The sequence below is a fragment of the Megalobrama amblycephala genome, linkage group LG6, assembly GCF_018812025.1.
Source record: "Megalobrama amblycephala isolate DHTTF-2021 linkage group LG6, ASM1881202v1, whole genome shotgun sequence".
NCBI lineage: Eukaryota > Metazoa > Chordata > Actinopteri > Cypriniformes > Xenocyprididae > Megalobrama > Megalobrama amblycephala.
This window is the reverse complement of record NC_063049.1, coordinates 37,422,133-37,448,981: the sequence shown is the minus strand read 5'-3', so window position 1 is coordinate 37,448,981 and position 26,849 is coordinate 37,422,133. Positions and strand designations below refer to the sequence as shown.

The 26,849-nt window shown below is 35.9% G+C and overlaps 1 protein-coding gene across 1 annotated transcript in view; it reads left to right on the top strand.

Moving 5' to 3' along the window:
• Window positions 1-822: 822 nt before the first annotated feature.
• Window positions 823-26,849, top strand: part of cwc22 (CWC22 spliceosome associated protein homolog) — a 57,106-nt gene continuing 31,079 nt past the window's right edge. The window contains 17 exon segments of the mRNA XM_048194499.1: window positions 823-979; window positions 8,922-9,021; window positions 14,183-14,382; window positions 16,817-16,869; window positions 16,956-17,042; window positions 17,148-17,210; window positions 17,212-17,409; window positions 18,762-18,890; window positions 20,143-20,311; window positions 20,395-20,448; window positions 20,543-20,678; window positions 20,767-20,849; window positions 20,851-20,943; window positions 20,945-20,975; window positions 22,124-22,186; window positions 23,212-23,310; window positions 25,880-25,964. Of these exon segments, the coding sequence (XP_048050456.1) occupies window positions 917-979; window positions 8,922-9,021; window positions 14,183-14,382; window positions 16,817-16,869; window positions 16,956-17,042; window positions 17,148-17,210; window positions 17,212-17,409; window positions 18,762-18,890; window positions 20,143-20,311; window positions 20,395-20,448; window positions 20,543-20,678; window positions 20,767-20,849; window positions 20,851-20,943; window positions 20,945-20,975; window positions 22,124-22,186; window positions 23,212-23,310; window positions 25,880-25,964 (1,706 nt within the window). The 5' untranslated portion in view covers window positions 823-916.

The window sequence follows — 26,849 nt, the reverse complement described above, 5'->3', positions numbered from 1 at the left end:
TTATTTTATTTTATTTTATTTTATTTTTATTCACTTCACAATCGGTTTAGCATCAAATAGTTAATTAATTGATTTTTTAAAGAAACTCCACACTAACATATTAGCCTACACACACACACACAAAATTCTGATTTTTATTTTTTATTTTATTTTATTTTATTTTATTTTATTTTTATTCACTTCACTATCGGTTTAGCATCAAATAATTAATTAATTGATTTTTTTAAGAAACTCCACACTACACACTTACATATTACACGTAAATAAATAAATAAATAAAAATAAATAAATAAAATACTTGTTTGAAGGCTGTTCTAAGATGTGATAAATGAATAAAAAAGGAAATTCTGATTTTTATTTTTTATTTTATTTTATTTTATTTTTATTCACTTCACAATTGGTTTAGCATCAAATAGTTAATTAATTGATTTTTTAAAGAAACTCCACACTAACATATTAGCCTACACACACACACACACACACACACACACACACACACACAAATAAATAAAAAAATAAATAAAAATAAATAAACCTCCTTTGAAGGCTGTTCTAAGATGTTTGATAAATGTTAACACAGTTGAAATAGACACCAGTGCCACTAACTGAGAAATCTGACATATACATCTGTGATTCCTGGAAACAATAAGTCTTTTTTTTTCTCACTAATCATTACATTTCAGTTACTTTTCCCTGGCCTGGACAAAACATTAAATTAGCCTCAAGACATTAATATAATGTAAAAATAATATCAAGACATCTGTTTCCTGGAGCTTAGTAGTTTTTTTTTCCATCAGTGATGATCATCCAGCATATGCTCAGTAATGCAGTGTGACTGTTGACGGAAAGCGCGTTTCGCTCCTCTTTGGAACCTCGCGGGCATCCGTAGCATCACTTCCGGAAGACGGCGGGAAAGATGGCAGCCGAGTCAAACGAGTCCGAGACGGCATTGAATATGAGTCCTACAACCAGAGATGAGGTAGGAACATCATCTTTCTACCCGCGTTAAAACACTAGTATGTATGTTTGACTGCGCAGGACAGTTTAAAGCGGGTTATGGATGTCTTTGGCTGGGTTTTACGAGGAAGGCCTGCACACATGGAGCAGATGGCGCTGCTTTAGTCTGTTTGAGATCAGTTGTGTGTAACATGGATATAAACACTTACATAAACCAATAATAAACTCTTGTGTTGTTTCGTACAGTCATTTTTGAGTCTCTTCATTCTCTCTAAAGTGAAATTAGGTTTCCTAGACTAACGTTAGTTATTAAAAGGACAAGGTTAAAAACAATAACATGTGGTCAAGTCACAAAAATAAATAATTATAGACATGTTCTGTGTTTTCTAGAAAATGTTAAGCAATGTATAGCCAGCTTATTTATTAAGCAGATCTAATTATTTCATATATAGTGGAAATACATTTGAAAACAATCAGATTACAAGTATAGACCATTATGGAAGGATAATTGGTCTTTTTAAATTATTGTTCTCATAATGCAGGTTAAATTTCATTATGAGTAGATCCTTGTATGCATTATTATATTTATGCATGCATACGTCGTTATATTTTCCTGGCACTTCTCAGTGCAGTGTTTCATTTAGTTATTGTTCATAACTTCATTCATGTCGTTTCAAAGCCTTTTGACTAGACAAAACTTACTGTTTGCATGTAAATAATTACAAATTTTGACTGAATTGTCCTTATGTGATCAACATATTTACAGAATACCCTTAATTTATTAGCTTGGCACAAACTATGTTAGTGTTTTATTGTTGATTATGCTTGTTTGTACTCTATTTTTTCAGGGCTCTTAAAAACATCAAGCTAGGGGTCCACAGTGAGACCATCTTATGTCACATCACCACTATGTTTGTGCCACAGTAATGGTACACTACAGTGCAAAAGATTAAAGGGTTAGTTTACCCAAAAATTAAAATTCTGACATTTATTACTCACCCTCATGCCATTCCATACCCGTAAGACCTTTGTTAATCTTCGCAACACAAATTAAGATATTTTAGTTGAAATCCAATGGCTCCGTGAGGCCTGCATAGGGAGCAATGACTTTTCCTCTCTCAAGATCCATAAAGGTAATAAAAACATATTTAAATCGGATCATGTGAGTACAGTGGCTCAATATTAATATTATAAAGCGAGAATATTTTTGGTGTGCCAAAAAAAACAAAATAACGACTTGTTTAGTGATGGCCGATTTCAAAACACTGCTTCAGGAAGCTTCGGAGCATAATGAATCAGCGTGTCGAATCAGCTGTTCAGCATGAATGGAGAATATCTCGTGTTTTTCTGCGGCTGCTCGAGCCCTCAGGATCGGCGCTTAAGGTTTTTTTAAGCAAGGCCCAGTTCCACACTGGATTTACAGATCATTTGAAACTGAAAGATGGAACGGTCACAGCGGTAAAAGATCTCGGTCATGAGTCAGAACCGCAGGTGGTAAGTAAAACTCATCAAATGTCTGTTTTGTTGGCAGTATGCGCGTAAGTGCATATAATGTAAACAACAGGAATGTATAATGAATCAGAAGTTATCCAGGGATAATATGATGGTGTATTATGTGTGTGTTTAAATACATTTGTTTGGCTGACCATTGATGGCTTTGCTACGCAAAAGCTGCGCATGCTCGTCACTCTTTAGCTCCGCTCATACGGCACGCCTCCAGGAGCTCAGCTGTTTTCGGAAAGACTTGGTACAGCTTATCTATCTTTTATAAATCTGATAAAACTAAAGACTTTTTGGAGATATGAAGGATGCTATACTACTCTATAGGCACTCAAGTCGTGAGATTGGCCGAAACTGTGTGTGTTATGTACACTTTAATTACAGGAAAAACTAAATAATGTAAAATATAATTGCAATTTAAAATAACAAGTAATATTTTTTTTTAAGTGTAATTTATTCCTGTGATGCAAAGCTGAATTTTCAGCAGAATCATCACTTTAGTCATCACATGATCCTTTAGAAATCATTCTAATATGCTGATTAGCTGCTCAAGAAACATTTTATTATTATTATAATCATCAATGTTGAAAACTGCTTAATAGTTTTTGTGGAGACTGTGATACATAGTGGCCCTTCAGGAGCAGGTTTGGACACCTCTGATATAAACCATGATCCAGCTTTTGATTATTTGCTATAATATTTATTGTTTACTCCTGCAATAATATCATTGGCTACGTTTACATGAAGTCATGCACCCAAATAATCCATTTGTAATCAGATTGACTGCTCAGTTGGATTGAAAAACGTTCATGTAAACACCATAATCGATCCAATTGAGCTCGATCCGAATTACATTTCGGTCGGATTGGAAGGGGTGGTTTATTCCTTTTCTAATCTGATCCAACAGGAAAAAAAAATGGTAAACGCTTGAATGCGACTACTTTCTTAATCATATTCAGAAGTCTCTGGGACACATGTGCAGTGCAGTGTTGACACGCATTACACAGTGCGCAAGTTCACGTTCACGTCTTTAGTTGTAAAGATTTACGAACGTGTATGCCAACAGGGCAAAAATAACGATGAGCTCTGTTGGTGTCACGTCCATGGTTGTCTCCGCAAGTGTGATTGATATGACGTCACACGCAGAGCGTGTGCGCAGAAGTTTTAATCGGAATGTATATAAAACGCATATAAACGGATATTTGAATCAGAATACAATGAGTATATGTAAACAGATCTGCTGTCAGATTCAATTCATTCGGATTGACGAAAATTGGTGCATGTAAACATAGCCATTGGCATTTAAAGAAACTCCAGTCTAGCTTTTATGGGTTTATGTAAAGTGCTGATATGGCTCTCGTTCCCCTCTCTCCCTTATCCTTTCTTGTTGTCGGACAGGCACTGTGTTTCTGAATGATTTATTCCTCGAGCGCTCAGCATTCTCAGTGTATGAGTAACTCTGAAATACCAGCCTACCTGCTGAATGGCAGATCCGTGTTTGAAAGACCAGTTTCCCATAAGCTTGCAGAAATCTCTCGAGTCGCCCACTGCGTACGGCCTGGGATTAGGCTCAGTGGGCACAGATAGGATGTCGAGAGGGGGAGACTGTTTTTTATATGGAGGAAAGCAAGCTCATGGCTATTCTTTGAGTGTCTGCGACCGATGCAGGAACAGCATGAAGAGTTTCGCATTATCAACACCCTAGAAAACGCACATCTGCTTCGTGCCTGTCCTGCTGAAACAGCAAATTGAATTTTGATTGAAACGGTGGCAGTGGCAGCTGTGAGTGGCATATTCAGGGAAATCGAATTGAGAGAGGGATGCTTTACGACTGCTGAGAGAGAATCAGGCCGTTCCTGCAGCTCCAGATGTTAATTCACTGATAGTTCGTCTGCTGTTCGTAATTGAAGTTTACCTCTGTACTGCGGAATGCTGTATAACTGTCTGAAGTGTTTTGCATCTCCTCCAATTCTGCAGTAAATGCTGTCATTTTGGCTTGGTTATTTTGTAAAACAATGCTTGTGATTGCATGATATTTACATTTAAGCTATTCTGGTCACGACTGGACAGTTCTTAAAGGGATAATTCATCCAAGAAAGAAAATTCTGTCATCATTTACTCACCCTCATGTTATTCCAAACCGGTATGTATTTCTTTCTTCTGTTTACACAAAAGAAGAATGCTGGGAACCATATAACATAGGAGCCCATTAACTTCCATTGTATGGACAAAAACTACTTATACATTTCTCAAAATATCTTCTTTTATGTTTCACAGAGGAAAGAAAGTAATAAGGTTTGGAATAATCTGAAGGTGAGTAAATGACAGACTTTTCATTTTTGAACTATTCTTATAAATATATATATATTTCAATATAGGCCTAGCATTTTGTAATAAGCACTTAGGAAAAATAACAAAAAAGCAAATGGCTATGTAAAAAAAACATCATTACAGACTGAGAACAATTAACCACAAAGTGCGTAGACATATTAGTCAAACCAAAATTTATTCAGACACCTTGAACATTTCAATCATTATTACAGTTTATTCAATATAGCTAAAAAAAAAAAAAGGTAATTAAATATGACAAGGTCTCAGAGATAAACTGTGTCAGAAAAATTAATCTTAATTATGTCAGATAACACTTAAGCAAAACCTGGTCAGTTCAGAGTGTCTGAATAATTTTTGGTTCCAAATTTTTATCAGTTTTACTCGTAGTAGAAGAAGAATTTTTGGGTATAATATGTCACAGTTTACTTTATTTTTGCTATCCTCACTTACATAAATGAACTATAGTGTCCTGCACCCACTAATAAAAATATATCCAAAATGTCTGAATAATTTTTGGTTTGACTGTAAATATAAATAGTAGACATGCATTATGATAATACAAAAATAAAATTTACTAAATTATGTTATATAAAACCATACTGGTCCAATAGATAGTAAAATCTATTGGCTAGAAGATTGTTCGATATTTTAAAGATGCAGTTGAGGTGTTATTTTTGTATTATTTATATGGTTGTAGTATTTATTAATATTTTGAATTAGCTTTTATTTGTGTACTAGAAGAGATTTACTAGGGCTGGGTAAAAAATATTGATTTCTCGATTTTAAACTATTCTTATTTTTATGGACCGATATCGATTCTTAAATCCCAAGAATCAATTAGTCTAGTCTGTTTTCAGTTGATGAATGAACAGAATATGTAGTGCCTCCCATCCAATAAATCGCAATAATCTTTGTGCTTTGTTACTTTTGATATGAAGCAAAGTCTCCGATTTCAAATCACGTCCATCTTATTATGAAATTCAAAAAATGAATTGTTTTGGCGCTGTTTACTGTGGCGTAACAGATCGCTGTAGCACCTCAGTTAAAGAGAAACAGCAGCACGGAGCGCATGTCAACATCCTCTCCGCTTTAATATCAGTTACAGCGTGAAATAAACATCTGAAGGTATGTTAAAAGATACAGTACAACTTAGGGCTGGACGATTATGGCCTAAAATCAAAACCTCGATTAATTGAACATTTTACCTCGATTACGATTAATGAACGATTATTTTATTTCTGATTTTTTTTTTTTTTTTTGCCCTCATAGTTCACTGACAAGATTTGTACTGTAAATAGCCTATGATTGACTATTAAGGTGGGATATTTTTTTTCCTGTTGAAAGAGTGATCTGACATCATAGCTCACTATCAGCAGTTATTTTATCTATGGTTTGTAACATTTCTTACAGGTTTCTGCTCGTTGTAAATCAGATAAAGATAAATTAGCACAGTACCAGTAGTGATTGCGTGTGTGAATTAGTCATACCGTCTCTCTATTAATTGTGAAGCTGTGGGTTGTAAATAGTTCCTTCAAAAGTAGAAAAAATAGATGCTATAACTTTTGAGTTTCTAATAGTGTTGTCACGATACCAAAATTTTGACTTCGATACGATACCCAACTTAAATATCACGATACCGATACTTAAACGATACTATGGCAAAAACCTAAAACAGCAGGAAAAGTAAATAAATAACATATGACAGAACTTCTTTCTTCACCAGTGTGCAGGCTGATACTTCTGGATTTGAGCTTCATTGCCATGAAGATAGAGTTAGATTTAATATAATTTTTAATGTTTATTATTTTCACGCTCAATACAATTGTAAATTATTTGCTGTTATGCTTTTTTATACATTTAAGTGTTTTTGACAGTAAGATTATTGTAAAAATTATATTACTGTAAATAAGTCAAGCAATGTTATTAAAGCATAAATTGGTTTAAAATAACTGTATATACCCTTCAAATATTTATGTATTTTTAAATTAAATTTTTTTTTGCAACCAGATATCACTTATTAAACTTAGAATCAATAATACACCTCTTTGCGAGAGTTCTGCTTGCACGAGTAAAATAAATAAATAACACTCATTTAATGTTTGAGAGCATAAACATAATGCTGGTATCACATTCACTAACCTGTCGCTCTTTAAATTCTTTGTACAAATCGGGATGTTTGACGGCAAGATGCTTTTGACTCCCTTCGCTTGCGTTATTTTGTAACATCTTTTGCAGTCGGGCTTTGTGGTGTCCGTGGGCTTGCCCTGACTGTCGGCAATGTAAGCAAAATAATGCCATATATTGCTTCGTGCATCTGCTTTTTTTGAGAAAGCAGATGCACAAAGTGATATATGGCATTATTTTGCATTGTTTCGTCACCATAAAAGCCGTTGCGCAGTTGAGAGGAATAAATGTTTAAAGCCCACTGCCCCCTGCTGTCGCACATTAGGAAATACAGCTGGCACTCAAAGTACCGGTACTAATAAAATGAAGAACCGGACCGTTTTTAAAAGCAGGGTATCGCGATACCTTTCTAGTATCGGTATATCGTGCAACTAGTTTCTAAGCTATTTTAGTGATAAATCACAGGACAGCGCTGACAACAAGTTTCTGCGTTCCTCTGTGTGCGCGCGATCTTCACGTTTTGCGCAGCTGTTTGTATGAGTGTTCGTGCCACATGCAGCTGCGCGAGCGCGGCATAGATATATGTATATATCTATGCGAGCGCGGTAGCTCGATATAATACACATCCGATCGTCTAATCGCTTGAATGTCCAAACCATAAAACAAATACAACTGACAAAGTTTAGTCAAGACGCAAGGCTGACCGCTCGCGCGCCATCACTATGTGTTGAACCGGCGTTCACCTCCGTGTTTTGCTTTTATGCCACTGACTGGAGGGGGCGGAGTCACGTGGCTACACACGCAGTTATGTTTTTAAGGGGGAAGTATTAACAGGATTAAAAAACCGAAATAACCGACATGGGAAAATTACGTCGGTTTCGATTACTTTTCGGTTAACCGTAGCCCTAGTAAGTTACAACTTACCGAAATCCGTATCATGTCTCGTGTAATCGCTCAATCAGTGTTTCAGCTGCGGAAATACGTCATTAAAACAGCTTGTAAACAATGTCATGTAACGTCACATTTACCTCATTTACCACATTATATACCTCATAAACTCATTAGTCAGCTAGAAAAGTGAACTCTAGAGAGTAGCATTCTCATAAATATAGCTATGCACCGTTACATATTTATTATAATTTTTAATGTTCCTCAATATTTAGTGCATGTTTGTATAAATCAGTTATGACAGCCACGATTTAAATGTTTGAGTAGAAATATGATTATGTAATTCTAAACTTTATTTATTATAAAAAAAACATCATTGAGTGTAATTTAAGTGTTTATATATAAAGTTAATTTTAACCTTCAATATTATTATAGTAGTACCAACTGACTCCCATGTGTAGTTTACAGCATTAGTTGAGAGATTTTTTTTCTCTAGAAAATATGCATTGAATCTGATGTACATCCAAAATAATCGAATCGGAATTGAATCGAATCGCGAACAAGCAACAATTTCTAATAGTTTTAGTTAGCAATAACAATCATGAAGAAAAATAAAAAAAAATTTTGGTTTAAAAAATTACATTTTTTATAACCAATTTTATTTTCATTTTCCATTATTAATCAACTTTCCACAATATCCCATTTAATAATCAGTTGAATAATCGTTTGTGCTATAATTATGTAGATATTCTTCATAAATAGAGGTTTAAATTGAGTCCAAAATGATTTCCCAATAGCTCAAACCACATTCGGAGGTCATCAGAGACCCTCGACTCAAAATCCAAACACGAGTGGTCACTGGAGACACATGCATGTTAATACAAGATATAAATAGCAATATTTTTCGCTTCTTGTCCGATCACCTGAGACAAATGTACACGGTATAATCAGGGTTGTACAGTGACACACAGATTTTGGGCTTTATTTAGAAATCCATTCCTCTGCCAGTGGCCTTCTTTTCTAGCACACTGCTCTTACTGCACACCCACATACGCTTACACCTACTGTACATGTACTTTACAGCACTAGTTCTTACACCATGTCCTCTCTCTGTCTTCCAGCCTCCCAGCCCAGGAGAAATGGAGCAGCGACAGAGGAAGGCCAGCACAAGTTCATCTGAGGATGGAGACAGTGATGGTGATGAACGCAGGGGAGTTGTTGGTAAGCTTGTGCTTTTGATCTTGTTAGTCAATAGTCACATACTAAGGATTTCAGCATCACGCTTTATAATGTTTGAAAAGGCTCTAATCGTGAATCAATTTCTCATACATTGTTAAAGGGATAGTTTACCCAAAAATGAAATTTCTGTTATGTATTCATCTTTATTATTCTGTAAAAGACAAAAGAAGATATTTTTAAGAATGTTTTAAATGTTTTTGTTCTTACAATAAAAGCCAATGGGGTCCAAAACAACATTAGGCCCCATATTGACTTTCATTATATGGACAAAAAACACATTTCATACAAGTCATACTGGTTTGGAACGACATAAAGGTAAGTAAATGATGACAGAATGTTAATTTTTGGCTGAACTGTCCCTTTAAATCATAATGTCACTGAACCTATATCCTCTGAATATTATAGTTAAAAATAATCTAAAGTTTAGCTCCGGTAGAACAAACTGTACAGGAATACTGTTGGCTCAGCACTAAATTGGTACATAAGCTTGCTTGTTTCTTCACAGCTGAGACCTACTTCCAACATTTTCTAAGTCAGCACAAGGACAAACACGGTGACAAAGTAATGCTTCACTGTAGATGCACCTGTTGTGGGTGAATGTGTGGTTTGTGTAGCTAGAACGTTTCGGTTGATGTGAAAAATTACCTCAAACAAAAGGCTCATTTATACCAACTATGTGGAATTTTTTTTTTTTTTCTGTAAAATTGAGATTCAGTATGATGCTTTTCAAGTTCTAGGGGACTATTTAATAAAACATAATTTTATTTTTATTTTTTTTTTGTTTTGTTTTTGGATACTGGGCTCTATGGGTCTTGCTGGTAATGAATAGGCAGAAATGAATAGGAAAATTATCCTAGGAAATTATTTGTATTATATTCAATCTACCCTGTGTGATATTAGTTTTAAGTGTCAAAGGAAAGAAAACAGTGAATTGCCAGGCAAAATGTCATAATTGTGGCAGTGTTGGAAGCGAGCCTTTCCTTTTTGTGATGGATAAAATTCAGAAATTGTAAAGATATTTATTATGAAATTTATCACATTACATCCTGGCATTGCATGTTAGTGTGGAAAACAATGCAGCTGTTAAATGACTTCATGTTAGAACTTTTGAACTACTGTTTGTATGATTTTTTTTAAAGAAGTCACTAAGGCTGCATATTTCATCAAATTCATTAAAAACATTACAAAATACATTAAAAATGGTTATGTTTTGGATAGGGATGTCAATATATTAAAATGTTTAATCAACGCATTTAAAGGGATAGTTCACCCAAAAATGAAAATTTGATGTTTATCTGCTTACCCCCAGAGCATCCAAGATGTAGGTGTCTTTGTTTCTTCAGTAGAACACAAATGATGATTTTTAACTCCAACCGTTGCTGTCTGTCAGTCAAATAATGCTAGTGGATGGGAACTTCTACAATAAGAGTAAATAAAACTTGCTTAGACAAGTCCAAATTAAACCCTGCAGCTCGTGACGACACATTGATGTCCTAAGACAAGAAACGATCGGTTTGTGTGAGAAACCGAACATTATTTATATCATTTTTTACCTCTAATACACCACTATGTCCAACGGAATTCATCACTCGATTCGTTTGGTCTGATCGCGCTCTGACAACGGTGATGTCTCGCTCTCATTGAAGTATATGCGCGAGACATCACTGCCGCTGTCAGAGCGCGATCAGACCAAACGAATCGAGTGATGAATGCAGTTGGACATAGTGGTGTATTAGAGGTAAAAAAATGATATAAATACTGTTCGGTTTCTCACACAAACCGATCGTTTCGTGTCTTAAAACATCAATGTGTCGTCACGAGCCGCAGGGTTTAATTTGGATTTGTCTGTCGTGTTTTATTTACTCTTATAGTCCAAGTTCCCGCTGACTTGCATTATACCACTGACAGACCGCAACGGTTGCAGTTAAAAATCATCATTTGTGTTCTACTGAAGAAACAAAGACACCTACATCTTGGATGCGCTGGGGGTAAGCAGATAAACATCAAATTTTCATTTTTGGGTGAACTATCCCTTTAATCGCACCCTTATGGTGAAATTAAGCATACACCATTCATCTTGTTTAACATGTTTATTTTATCATCATTTGCTATATCCAGCAAAGAAAATCATCAATTTGAAGGTTGATTCACACAAAACTGTATTTTCTATAAGCTTTTTTCAAAGTAAATGTTTGTGTCTTTCCAAAAACACTTGGATACTCCAAAAGGACACCAAATAACCAAATGATAAAAGGAGTCCATATAATTCATAAATTTATGCACACCAAAGCACCAATGGAGAGAGAGAAAAAAAACATTCAGAACTTACAGTGCTACAGCAATTATTATTATTAATTAGCAATTACTATTTATTATTTTATCAATGCTGAAAACAGTTGTGCTGCTTAATATTTATGTGGAAAAGGTCACTGACTCTAAACCTTTGAACTGTAGTGTTAATATTATGTGTTAATATTATGCTACTATTTGCCTCGGGTGGCTCCAAAATCAGCCTTGTCCGACAATGTCAAGTCAATAATCTTGTTTTCCCATAGAGGTTTTTTTCTCAGGGCTCCTCTGCATCCGGCCTCGGTGTAGCGCTGCGGACGTGTGTAACCTCGCTGCTCCTGCCTGTTTATCTGATCTATTGCGCCCTAGTCTCTAGAGCTCATCACTAACAGTCTCACTTCACTAGCGCTCATAGTCCACGTTATCATCCATAAAATGCTTTCAATCATCCCTTCTGCTGAGCTGTTGCACATCCAAAATCTGCCCGAGTGAAAGCAACACGAGTATCCTCCAGGCTCCTGCACAAGGATACTTTCCCACATATAAGTCTGATTTTTATAATTTGCGCAAAAAAGCCCAGAGGCACGTCACATATTAGGAAGCTGTGTTATTCAGTGGTCAATATGTATATCACTACATCACATTTTATATTTGGCATGAAATTGAGGCACATCTATTCACTAGTGTGTTCTTTTTTTCAATGTAATATTGAAAAACAAAACGGCAAGAATGTCATGAGCGAGAATGGCACATCTGACTTATCTCCAATAGGAAAAGCAGTTTTCTAATAGCATCTCTCACTTCAGCCTGTACTGTTGTGACTTGTTAAAAGTCAGTGCAGTAAAGGCATGTATAATGTTACATAAGATTTCTATTTCAAACTGAAATTTCTATACATTAAAGATTCTGGAAAAAAATGTATCACAGTTTCAATAAAAATATTAAGCATCATATTTGTTTTCAACTTTCATAATAATAGTAATAATAAAAAAATGTTTCTTGAGCACCAGATCATCATATTAGATTTAGTCTTGCGTAGCCAGACCTTCAGATTGATGGCAGAAGGTCTGGACTCTATCGCAGCTTTCATTGGCCAAGGACTGCCCAAAAGGACTTTTGACTGATATGTAAATCAACCAATCACAGTTCATTTTGTTTCGCATCATCTTTAAGGGCGTAAAAAATATAAAGTCACTGTCCCTACAATAACAGACCGGCATGCATCAAAAAATTATTCATTCAAGAACCAAGAACATTGTGCAAGTTTACTGCAACAATGGAGCCACGAACTTGACATAATTTTGAAAATCCTACGTTTAGTTGATCCTGGTAAGTGCTTATTGTCACAGTTGTAAACACGACGAAGTTCTTCTTCCACAATGGGGTTAGGCGTCATGGCATTTGTTTCCAGGCGGACCATTAAAGAATGCAACGCACACGTCGCCCAGACATCCAGTTGAATTCAACCAACCAGATGACGACTTTGAAAATCCCGAAGTGTTTCCAGTTAAGTGTGCCATATGCATCAGACGTTCAGCCAACGGTCCGTGGGCGTGACGTATGTGCCTGAGACTATATTAGAGTGATTTCTGAAGGGTCACATGACACTGGAGTAATGGCTGCTGAAAATGTAGCTTTGCCATCACAGGAATAAAGGATATTTTAAAATGTTAAATTTAGTGCTGCTAATAGATTTTAATTTTTTTTAATCATGATTAATCGCACCTTTTTTTTTTTGCTCGACGTTAAAAGAGAAGCTGCTGCAGAGATTGAGCTCCTTATTGGGAAATGATACCAGCTGTCTGGGAGCCGCTTCACACTGTGACTGCAGCAATTACGCATTTCAAGATCATTTAACAATAATCGTCCCATCATGCATTTTTTAAACCTCTGCACTGTTGTGTACGTGTTGTGATAAGTCATTATCGTAAATGCCTTCGAAGAAAGAGTGAAAACTGCATTGATAAAGGCTTCAATGTTTTTGTTCTCTTTATTTGGTGCATGTGTTTGAACTGACAAAAGGATCTGCAGGAAAACAGCAGGTGTTGAGTCACAGGCCCAATCGTGAGCTCGGCAGAATGATCTGCTCTTTATGATTATTTCATGGGCTTTTATGCTCCCTGGCAGCTTTGGCTTCTGTTGGTTTGAATGTCACTTCAGGTTTGAGAGAATCATCGTATGAATCATTCTTAAATATAAATGTAAATCAGCATTTGACTCCAAGCATTAACCAGCTTTGGTACGATGCATCATTGGAGAAACTGTAGCAACTCTGTTGTTCAAACCACATCAGTTCAACAATATAGTTAATGACGTCACACAGGTGGAGGAGTAGTAACGTCTGCTAATTAATTCGTTCAGATAATTAATCGTAATGTCAGATTATTGCTGTTAATAACGAACGTGGCATCTGAGGACCACTATTTTTGTTCTCGGTTGTTTTGCTTTGTTTCCAGATATTTAATTCAATCACAGGTTCCCTATTAAGTCACTCCGGGTTCCCCTGGCGTACCAGAATGGAGCATGTATGCACATGCATGCTCTTCAAAAATTCAGAAAACACTGAATCATTAAACTATGCTGGTAATGTCAGAACTTGCAACCATAAATGGCTAACAATGCTTTTAGGAAACATACCCTTGGGCGGTTTGATGTGTACCTTGAAACAGTAACAGAATACTTAATTGCTAGCACTGACAGTCCTCTAAATGTGTGGTGTTCTCCTATCTGACATTCTTTTTAAAAGTAAAGGAAGACCCTCTTTTCTGTTAACATCTTTGTTCATTCATTACTGTGGTTTATTTTGAATGGTGGCAGCTGTCTGAAAACCTTGTCTTAATGTTTCATTTTTCAGATGGCCGGTGTAACCCTGAAGCAGGTAGAGATGAGGGTCGCTCTGGTTCAGCTCAACCTGAGGGCTCTGGGAGTCCACGTGCAGGCAGCCCCGTGGTGAGGGCATCGTCCAGGACCAGCGGTTCAGACAGTGACAGCAGTGAAGACGACAGTGATGACGGTGTAATGCACAAAATAAAGAGCAGTGTCACACATATCAAGGTGAGTTACAGTCGTAAAGCATTTTCCTGATGTTAATTCCTTAAATCCGTACTTGTAAATTTTGGATGTGCTGGTTATATTAGGGGCATTCATATAATTTAGAGCTAGGGTGGGTGGTTTTCATAAACACTTTTTGTTATACTTGTTGAAACTCTCTTCACATCCTGATAGCAATTAATAATAGAAGTGGTCTAAATATTTAAAGCTGATGACCAAAAAACGTTCGTCCATTCAACATGTTTGGTCCGAATGCAGTAATAGGATTTCCTACCTGCTTGTCAACCTATGTATACACCATGTCGTAATTACCATAATTAAGAGATGGCAACCCGTCACGTACTACCTGGAGCTGTTCACATCCTCTTTCTCGAATTTATGCGCGTCTATGGCAGCACTGTCAACACTGAACTTAATCTGCAGCAGTCAGGTGGTACAGAGCTCTTTTTAAGTTTTTTAGTTTACATTCATTATTATTGTAATGTTATGTTCTTTGAGACATGAGGTAATTTAACACCATCTCTTGCCATGAAGCTTTGAAGACTCAGCTCTGGCTGTTGTGTGTTCATGTGTTTTAGAGGAGGTGTGGCTTTGAAGAGGTTTTTGTTTGCTTTTTTCATCAATGAAATAAACTTGAATAAAGTTAGAAATGCTGCCTTGGAAACTTTAAATTTAAAGGTGGGGTAAGCCAATTTAAAAAGCACTGTTGGACATTGTTGATATTTGAAAATCAACCCAAACAAACACACCCCTCTCTTCATTGCTCCGCCTCCAAAACTCACACTTGGCATAGTTAAATAACAAGAGTTCAATACATGTAAATGACATACAGTGAGTCTCAAACACCATTGTTTCCTCCTCCTTATATAAATCTCTTACCATCGTTTCTTACTGTATTCACGGAGACAAGACTGTTGTTATTTTCATTTTTTAAACTCTTGCAGTCTGTATAATTCATAAACACAACTTCATTCTTTATAAATCTCTCCAACAGTGTAGCATTAGCCATTAGCCACGGAGCACTATCAAACTCATTCAGAATCAAATGTAAACATCCAAATAAATACCACACTTGCGCGATTAGACATGCTGCATGACGAACACTTTGTAAAGATCCATTTTGAGGGTTACATTAGCTGTGTGAACTTTGTTTATGCTGTTTAAGGCAAGCGCAAGCTCCGGGGGCGGGGAGCACGAGAATTTAAAGGGGCCGCAGCCTGAATCAGCGCATATTTAATGATGCCCCAAAATAGGCAGTTAAAAAAAATTAATAAAAAAAAATTTGTGAGGTATTTTGAGCTGAAACTTGAGACACATTCAGGGGACACCTTAGACTTATATTACATCTTTTGAAAACACGTTCTGCGGCATCTAAACATCCTATTTAGGCCACCCTGCTCCGAGTCAGTCTTGAACCCCGATCGCTACTGGCAGGCGAAGGAAGCACAAAAAATCAACGTACAGTACACAAGAGTAAATAAAAACAAGAGTTTGTTGTTAGTCGCCAACAGCACAGCAGCTCCAATCAATCAATGACACTCAAACCCAGTGTTACTCACGTGTGGAGTGAAATCAAAGCAGCCTCCGTGTCTGTTTTCAGGCCATACCGCTTTAGCTCTCTCCAGCGCTGGAAAGCTTTTCTAATATTAACACAGGTCCTAAAGTGCTTGCCCAGTCGTAACTCTTTATTCCAGTGATATTCTTTTGAGCTCTTTTGTATTGTCTCATCATCTCTCTTTCTGCGGTCTTTCTTCAAATCTCCCTCTTGCTCGTTCTGTCTCCTCGACCGTCATACGGACTATGCTGATTGGCTACACATTGTTGGTGTTGGTCTGACTAACTTCCAAACAGTGTTTTTTTTTTTAAATATGGCTTTTAAGTTGGACTAAAATGACTAAAATTGAAATAAAAATACATCAAAGCTAAATAGAAATATTGAAAATAAACTAATACAAATGACAGAAACGGCATAACAAAATTACTAAAATTAAAATGAAAACTGAAAATCTAAAAATAAAAGCTAATTCAAATGATAACTATAATAGTATATAAATAATACTAAAATAACACACTATCATCACCCAGAGCTTGTGTGCTGCATGTAGTTTCAATTAAATTATTTAAATTGTTGCTTGAAATTATGATATAAATTTATCAGTTTAATTCATTTAATTAAATGATTGATTGACTAATAATTTCAATGACAAATAATTACGAAAATTCCTTGTTTATATGTACCTTAAACATTGCTATCCAATAAAAAAGTCTGTGTGAATCAAATATATGCCATTATAATTTATTATAAAACAATTGTCATGCAGCTACACTGTCGCAGTTTATGCTGTCGACATGCATAAAACAAATGCTATTGAATGTATCATGTGACTCATGACTAACATCTTCTGCTATGCTTTGCTAATGTGATTGTTTGTTTCAGCGTGCTTCTGATGATGAGAGCAAAAACAGACAAAGAAGTTCCTCCCCTGAGAGGTAAGTGTTGTGTTAGTCTTGATTTAACAAAATCTATGAAGAATTAAGACTTTTCTTTAAAACTTTGCTGTTTGTCTCTATTTCAGGGACGAAAAGAGGTCACAGTCAAGATCCCGCTCTAGATCTCACTCCAGATCTCGCTCTCCTCGAGAACGTTACGGAAGAGGTCGAAGGTGAGGGAAACGGGTGTTTATGCTCTTGACAGATTTGCTGTTGTCTTTTTCGTCCTGATGTAAAAAATTGCACCTTTCAGTTCTGACATTTTCTCCTTGGATCAGATCCAGGGAGCGTGAGCGTGATCGAGACCGCTATGGCGATCGGGATCGTTACGAGCGGCGCTTCCAGCAGAGAGAGGGATTGGGAACACAGGAGGAGGGGAAGGTCAGGCTCCCCAGACAAAAATGATAAACCTCCCACCGAGGAGCCTCCAGTGAAGAAGAGGAAGGAAGCGCTGGACCCCATCCTGACCCGCACCGGTGGGGCCTACATCCCACCGGCCAAACTGCGAATGATGCAGGCTCAGATCACTGACAAGAGCAGGTTGGTTTCACTTTACACAGCAGTTCTACATTTTGTAGATTTAAATTAAATTACATTTATTTCAAACTGTCCATTGCAATGAATCAATTCAAAACTCTAAAAGAGAAATACGATAATTTTATGGAAATTATTTTGAATCAGTGCTCAAAAAAAAAAGTCTCAGTGCATAATTTTTTTTTTTTTTTTTTTTAAATAATAACTAATACACAGTATTAGTCAAAAGTTTGGCATGAGTGTGTGTGTGTGTGTGTGTATAATATATATATATATATATATATATATATATATATATATATATATATATATATATATATATATATATATATATATAAAAAATACTTTTATTTAGCAAGGATGCAGTAAATTGATCAAAAGTGACAGTAAAGACATTTAAATGTTAACAAAATATTTTTATTTTAAATAAATGTTGGTCATTGAGCTTCTTATTCATCAAAGAACTTTGTGTTGTTATTTTGGTGGTTATAAATAATTCATTCAATTTAACTTTTGTTCTTGTGGAAAATTGTGGGAGAATATGAATTTATTAGAAAATTTGGCTGTATTTGATTTCTTGCGTCTTTTTAAAAAAAAAATCTAAATTGACTTCAAATGCTTAAAAATGATCAGCTCTTCAAGCCATTTTTAGAGCAAATGGATAAATACTATAAGTATTTACTGAATACTGTCAAAAGGCTGAAAAATACAGAAATGTAATTTTTAGATTTATTGCCCAGCTCTAATAAGCAGTGATCATCAGTTAAGATAGGTGGTCTGTGTTGATCCATCTTGAATTATATTGATTTTGAAGTCTTTTCAGACATTGTGATAAGAATAGATTGTGATTTATTGATGGTGGGAAACGCATCCACATGAATTCAATGAAGGGGTCGATTAAATTTCCTCATGCAGAGGAATAGAGGTCACCAGCCAGGAAATATAGAGGTGTCCCTGAGGGATGTGGGATATCTATAGCTGTAGTAGAGCGCTGCCCTGTGCTTGAGGCCAGACACTGGAGGACAGGTGATAGAGACAATACATCAGAGATCAGTCTCAAGAGCAGCTAAGGGCAGGAAATTAGATTGAGTCTCCAAGAGGACTCCACAACTCCTTACCATCAGCATTTTCCAGGCTGTTTCGTGTTGAAGTACAGACTGGAAAGCAAACAGCGTTGAAGATTTTGTCCTGCTATTACAGTTGTGCAAACTGTGACCTTTTAAAATGATCTATTATGGGGCATGAAAGTCAAGATTACTACTGTGTTAACAGACTGAAAGTGTCTCCTTCAAGAGACACAGAATCATGGGATCAGTGGAGTTGGTTTTTCATTCATTCTCCTCTTTTTAATTCCACAGTTTGGAGTATCAGAGGATGAGCTGGGAAGCCCTGAAGAAGTCCATCAATGGTCTGATCAACAAAGTGAACGTTTCCAACATTGCCAACATTATTCAAGAGCTGCTGCAGGAGAATATTGTGAGGGGAAGGTAAAGACTACAGATCTTGTGCTTTACTGACCTATGGCTTGCTTTGTTCCTAGTGTGCTGTCTGCATAGGCAGTGTTTAAAGACATAATAGGCACAATCCCAGTTTGACGTCTAAGCATTATGCTACCTCCTAAGAAATCTTCATTTGGCAATGGACAAAAATCCATCCAAAATGACAAATGTATAAAGAAAGTCTCGATTATAGGTATTATATGGCCAAAAAAAGTCACTGTTTGGATTTAAATGGGCAAATACTTAAGACTCTATGACTGGATCATTATTGCAGTGATTATTATGTTTCTATCATGTTAAATGTTTGGCAACGGTTCTTCTAACCCTAATTGATGGAGAGTGTAGATTTTCATTTCTTAAACAACCATGTAGGAAGACACATCATGGCCATATTCCAGGATGACAATGTCAAAGATTCATCAGGCTCAAATTGTGATTGGTTGAGAGAGGGAGCATGAAGAATCATTTTCACACATGAATGGACACCTCTGAGTCCAGACCTTAAATTCATTGAAAGTCGTTGGGATGTACTGGAGGAGACTATACAGAGTGCTCGACTTAACATTTATTTCCATCAAGAGGTGCATCAATTTTTGGTCAAGATGTTGTATTGACAATGCAAGAGTCGAGCACTTTGTAAATATGGCCATGATGTGTCTTCCTGCATGGTGGTTTAAGAAATGAAAAGCTACACACTCCATCAATTAGGGTTAGAAGAACTATTCCCAAACATATAACATGCTAGAAACATGATAATCACTGCAATAATGATCCAGTCATGGACTCTTAAGTATTTGCCTTGGATTTAAATCCAAACAGGGACTTTTTTTTGGCCAGGCACCGTATTATTAAATACAGAAAAGTATCAAATATAAATTCTTCAATTTAATTACTATTACTGACTTTTTACACTCTATGTGTAACTCATTCAGTAGTGAAAAATATTGATGATAAACAATTCAGTGCAATTCAAATGGTTTATTTTACACAACATGCACTATTTTTCAAAAGAGTGGGGTTGGTAAGATTTTTGAATGTTTTTGAAGCATGTCGCTTATGCTCATTTGATCAAACATACTGGAAAAACTGTAATATTTTTGAAAAATATTAAAATTTAAAATAGCTGTTTTCTATTTTAATATATTTTAAAAAGTTCCCTGCCTACACAGGGATGCTCACTACGCTTTTAAACAGCACATATGTTTGACATTGATAATGGACCTGGTGTGTCTCTCTCCAGGGGTCTTCTGGCCAGGTCTACACTTCAGGCCCAAGCTGCCTCTCCCATCTTCACCCATGTGTACGCTGCTGTGGTGGCCATCATCAACTCCAAGTTTCCTCAGATCGGAGAACTTATCCTCAAGAGACTTATCCTCAATTTCCGGAAAGGTTACAGGAGGAATGATAAAGTAAGCCTTTAGGAAGCTGGCTATTGGTTTCTAAGTGGAGCACTGATTTAAATAATAGTCTAATTTTTCTTGTACCTTTTCAGCAACAATGTCTCACAGCATCCAAATTCGTGGCTCATCTCATCAACCAGAATGTGGTATGTGCTTCTGGAACTTTAACAAGATTTTGTTTAGACTGTAGAGTAGTGGTGTTTAAATGTACTGTATTATTGTACTGTCTTTGTCCAAAAGGCACATGAAGTCCTGTGCCTGGAGATGTTAACCCTGCTGTTGGAAAGACCCACTGATGACAGTGTGGAGGTTGCCATCAGCTTTCTAAAAGAGTGTGGTCTCAAATTGACAGAGGTCTCTCCCAGAGGCATCAATGGTACATTCTTAACTATTTTTCTTAGTTATCATTATTAAATGGATGATTTTTATCTTGCGTTACATCTACACTCTCATTTTTTTTCCAGCCATCTTTGAACGTCTGAGGAACATCTTGCATGAGTCAGAGATAGATAAGCGTGTACAGTACATGATTGAGGTGATGTTTGCCAATCAGGAAGGATGGGTTTAAGGACCACCCCATCGTCCCAGACGGGCTTGACCTAGTGGAGGAAGAGGACCAGTTCACACACATGCTTCCTCTAGGAGGATGATTACAACACAGAGGACATCCTAAGTAAGATCAGCTGCACTTATTCATGCCATTTTAGAGTGTTTAAACCTTTTCGCTTTCTTCATATAAGGAGTGGGAATGAATTGGATGACTAATTTGAGAATTTTATATTTCAGTAAAAACTGATTTAAGATTTTTAAATTCTGCTGATTGGATATATTTGAGCATTGTTTGTTAAATAAATATCATAATTGTATAAATATTAAAGAAAAAAATATGAGATTTCCAATAAAGTACTTATTTGAAAATTCTGCAAACTGTAAATTTAACATTTTTAGCTACCACTGATTTGAGATTGCAATAAGCTACTGATTTTTGATTTCAATAAAGTATCAATTTGAAGTTTAAGGAATAGGAATTCTGTTACTGCTGTTCAAAAGTTTGGGGTTGGTAAGATTTTTTCAGGATTCTTTGATGAATAGAAAGTTCAAAAGAACAGCATTTATTTGAAATGGAAATTTTTTTGTAACATTATAAATGTCTTTACTGTCACTTTTGATCAATTTAATGCATCCTTTCTGAATAAAAGTAATAAATTCTTATAAAAAGATCTTACTGATCCCAAACTTTTAGTTGTTAATTCTTAACCGTGTCAGTCATGATGAAACATGCTTTAAGCTTTTTAATTCAAAATTGTTCCTGCTTTCATCATTGCCACTGAAGGTGTTGAGTGAATACGATTCACTACCTCACTCACCTTACCTGCCAGGCCTTAATTTCTCATGTTTAGCAGCTAATTACCTTGATACAATCATAATGGATGACTTCCTTCTCTCTAAAGCCACCCACAAGGGAACTCAACCTCTCAAACCAGAGGCTGCAGTCCCTGCTCTGTCTGTGTGTAATTGAGGGTTTTGCTTTCTCAGTTCTCATATTTAGCCGCTGTCTGTACTGATGTTTACGGATAAGCATCTTTTCTGAGGCTTCTGAGACAAAGTGTGCTAATTGAAAATCCATACAAGCAGGCCTTCGGGGAGCATGAACAGCTATTATCACATTAAGCTCTTTTTATGTAATACGACTAATACACAGCAAATTTTTCTTTATGGGTAATTGCCTCTGATTACATCTCATTGGCACTGACTTAATTGCTGCAAAACGTGTAATTGCAAACGAATGTCTGCTTTACATCAACAATATTCCTTTTGCAGATGTCTTCAAGTTGGATCCCAACTTCCTGGAGAATGAGGAGAAGTACAAAACAATAAAACGGGGTAAGTTAATGACACGTTTGCTATATGCATATTCCGTTCTTCTAATTACCGCCTATTAAAAGAGATGCCCTCTGATGCACCATCTCTGCTAGTGCATTTGAATTTTAATTGTGTACTAATTGTACAATGGACTGGAGACAGCCATATGGTACAGGAAGCTGAAATGGTGGCCCTTGATTGCAACAATTGGAGATGCTTGTTCTCTGATGCGGAGATGATTACTCCATTTATGGCTTGAGAAGTAAAGCTAATGGAATCCTTCAGCAGTGGAGAAAGTGACAGAACATAGTTGTGACCTAAGATGCCAACAGGGGACCTGGGCAAAGACAAGAGTGCTTTTGTTACGCTTGTCACTTTTTCCTAAAGTCAAATTCAAATGAATCCCAAGTAGGATGAAATTTTAATTGATAGAGACTTATACAGCACTGGAGTTTTCTACAGTATAATGCAACTTCTGGCTCTGTATTAAAGACAAATAAACTGTGATGAAGTCTGATCAACTTTACAGCTTATTGTTGCCCAGAACCATTCAGTTGGTTAGGAAGACCAAGGTTTTAAAAATAAAGTTGTTTGCAAAAACGAACTATACTGAGCTGTAAATGTGCAGTCAGTTTGATTGTAATTAAGTTTTTGTAGTTTCAATGCTTGATAATCTGATTTAATTCATATATGTAGTGTAGTGTAGTGTAGGAACAGTTTGTGGTGCCAAAACCATATTCAAACTAAATACAAATATAAAAAATAGCCATTTTCAAAATTACCAATGAAATTAAAGCTATTTAAGCACCATTAAAATGAATTAATACTCAATTGAATTTGTAAACCAAAATACAATGCAAAATGAAACTGTAGTAGTAATCCTGCATCTGACCACATATGAAGTTACCAACCACAAGTTTTTTTTTGTGTTTTTGTGTGTTGTTTAATAATTAAAAGTATTTAAATTATTTTAAAGATAGCAAGTTAAAATAATAAAAAAAAAAAAAAAAAAACTGTAATTGATCTGTCTTGTTTTCATACTTCAGAAATTCTTGACGAAGGAAGCAGCGATTCTGGCGATGACGCTGGCGGGAGTGGAGATGAAGACGATGATGAGGAAGATGAAGAGGAGGCAGCTGGGGAAGGTATTTATTTGAAATATTCATAATGTGTCACATGCTTTACTGTATACTTAGAGAAAAATGGGCACTTTTGAATTAATATTGAGTTACAATATGACTGAGTGTTGGTGGCGCTATCCTCATTCTTGAGCCTTGTTCTTATGCGAGTGTGGGTGTTTGGGGACAATGCTTTGCATTAGTTCCCCTAGATAATCCTGCTCATATGGGGCCAGATTTACTCTTTTTGCGTCAAAAAAAATACTGAGCTCTGCTTATTTGCGTCCATTTGCACTAATTTGCACTGCTCTTGTTAGATTGCGTTGGTCATTATGTAAATTATTTGACTTCGTCTGTGTTCTTTAATTAGCGCGTCAGTAGTAGATCGCGCACAAAACTTGCCACTCCCATTGGCGCATTTGTGGAATTGCGCTCTCACTTTAATCTGCCCCCTTTAGTAAATCTGGCCCATGGTCTCTTGGGTCCTTGTGTTGAGGAAGACCGTATAAAACACTATGGCCATCAGGAAACTGCCTGTTCCAGAGTGTAGCACATTGTGTTTCAGGCATTAAAGAGATCATATCTTTTTCCCTCCCTAAGGTCCACTAACAATTTTTCTTGCACTTAAAACAGTCGTAATTTAGTTTTAGGCCCGAAAAATACTCTACGGAAGAATGCAAATGCAGATGATTGGGCAATCCAGTGTCCTAATAGCCTATTTTGGGAGTTTTCAGATATTAAAATTAGAGAAAAAGGTTTCATCTAACTTTCTTGTTTTTTTTGGGGGATGTTGGTGATGATTTTAGTATCTATAGCCCTAACCTTAACGGGACTAGTTTTTATGGAGGATGTTAAAGAAATTTGTTTCACAGGTGCAAATTACCTAGTTTTTCGGCAAACTCAACAGTCCTCTAAGAAATCTAATCCCATCCGAATGTCTGTGATTGCCAGTATTGTATTATACTTGCGCTTTTCTTCAGGTTTTTTTTAACCTACCTGAGCTACCGTTTGTGCAGCAATCTTTCACAAGTATTTCATTAAAAAACATATCCATCATACATGGTGCACGCAAACACAGCAGATGACCTTCTGTTACACCCATGTCTAGAAACTCACTCCCACCTCTGTAATAAACATAGAGGTGTTAGTCCCGTCCAAATCGGTAAATGAAAAATCGGATGTTGAATTAATAAGAATTGTAACTGAATTGTTTAGGAAACTAGTCCCAAGCAAATAGGGCTATTGATATACTATTGCCCTGTTCGGACGGTAATTGTTTCTCATCGGGAGGTAAGGGACACCGTATGATAACTGTTGTGGTTCACTCTAATTTGCATGCATTTCAGATATTTACATTTTCATTACTGAAATGCTGGGAAGTATTTACAAGAACATTATTTCATCACTGAAAGGAGCAAGAGGGAAAAAAATCCTTATAATATTTGAAATGGGCCGTTACAGCAATACCATTTTAAAATGTATTATGTACAATTATATACATTAAAAATGTAAACCAAGCTGCTTTGTTTACCTCATGTAAATAAGAAGACTGCATTAACTTATTTCTGCTAATTTCCATATTTTTAAAATTACATCCATCATTTTGAAATAAAATGCAATAGCTTGTCTATCTTCCTATTTTTAAACAGGAGATTAAAATAATCATAATAAATAGGATATTATTTTCCTATTATTAAATTAAATATGAATTTATTCGTATTATTACAAGCATATGACTTTTTATTTACAGCAGACAATCATGTGAACACGTGAGCAGCGCGTTCCTGGGTCTTAGGATCACTAAACTCGCTCTTCCACTGTGAATAAATTGCCATTGAATGCATGAGTTTTATCACATTTTTTTTTTTTTTTTTTTTAATGTCTATATAGTATTTATAAATTATTAGTTGTGAGTTATTTTAGTATTTCAACTTAAAAATGTGAAATGTTGCCTTTGTAACTAGCTGAAATAAAATAAGTTTAATATTTTATTTCAGTTAAGGTTGGCAAAAAATGTTTTGTCATTTGTTTTTATTTTAGATAACCCATATATATATATATATATATATATATACACATACATATATATATATATACATATATATTAATAATTTAAATGTATTTATTAAAGTGCTGCCTACAATATTTGTTACTTTGGGGTGTGTAGTATTTCAGTTTAAATTTTCCATGTTTTTTTGTCCCCCAAAAAATTTTAAAAAATTTAATAAAAAAATAAGACTTCTTTGCACCAAACACATCATCGACCACTCTTCTGTTTTTATATGTCACTTCTATAGGATGTCTCATTGACTATAATGTAAGGGTTCAAGTACTCTGTTATTGAGGGCAGACGCTGTAATCTGTGTGTCTCTCTGCTGTTCATTTGTTTCGTTCCTCTGATCAGATGTGCTTAGCTCTGTTAATTGCTTCATCAAAAAGGCTGTGAGCCTGTGAATTAAAATAACTCTGCAAAGAACAAGTACTATTGACCTCTGGAGGGAGACATATCATATGACAAAAACTTCAGCCAGCCTGTTTTATCTTTTTGGCCTTCTTTCCTGTTGAACTTTACTATGTTTTTCTTCTCTTTATTTAGAACAAGAGAAAGTCACCATTTTCGACCAGACAGAGGTGAACTTGGTTGCGTTCCGTCGAACGATTTACCTCGCCATCCAGTCAAGGTGAGTGTGTGCGGTGCGTCATGTGATCTAGTGCTACTCTGTCGTCTTCCTTGCTTCCGTCAGCAGAATGGGAGCAGCTCTAAAAGCCACCAGAAATAGTCTGTGCTTGTTTTGGCTGGAATTGAAAAACAACCTACATTTGAGATCCCATGTGCGAGAGATGAGGCTGTTTTTTCTTGTTTTTTGAGACCAAAGCTCCTGAAGGCCCTGAGGGCCCCAGCATGCAGATTGAATTAATAACATCTCAGATTAGTTGTTATTAATTGAATTTCGCTGGCACGGAGCAGCAGAAGTGCCATCACAGATCAGCTGTGGTGAAAGACTTCAAAATTAGTTATCCTTTAAAATCAAGAGTGTTTGAAAACTGTTTAAACAACAATTCAGGGGCTGTTTGATGAGAGTAGGAGGAAGGCAGAGTCTATTTCCCCTGGCATCATAGGACCGTTTCACAGTATTACTGTCCTCATGGACATGGAGCTGGAGTTTTAAGCTTTTTGATGATATTTAATATATATATCTCTTTGGTATTTGGGTTGTTGATGCATAACATGCCCATGAGCATTTTTTAATCATCAAAAATCTATTTTTAATATTAATTTAAGGTATTTTATATATATACCTTAGGATGCACTGATATGATTTTTTTTGGGTCCGATACCAATTTTAACAAACAATTATTGGCCGATACTGATATTTGTCACTTCCTCTCTTATGTGAAATTTTGTCATCAAAATAGATAGTATTTTGATCATTTTTTAAATAAGCAAAGTTCAAAAACACCTGCATTAAAATATACTATCAGGTTTATTACTGCATCATCAAATAATTTTAAATGAACATGGATTGGATCCATTTAACATTCAGCAGGCCTACATATAGACAACA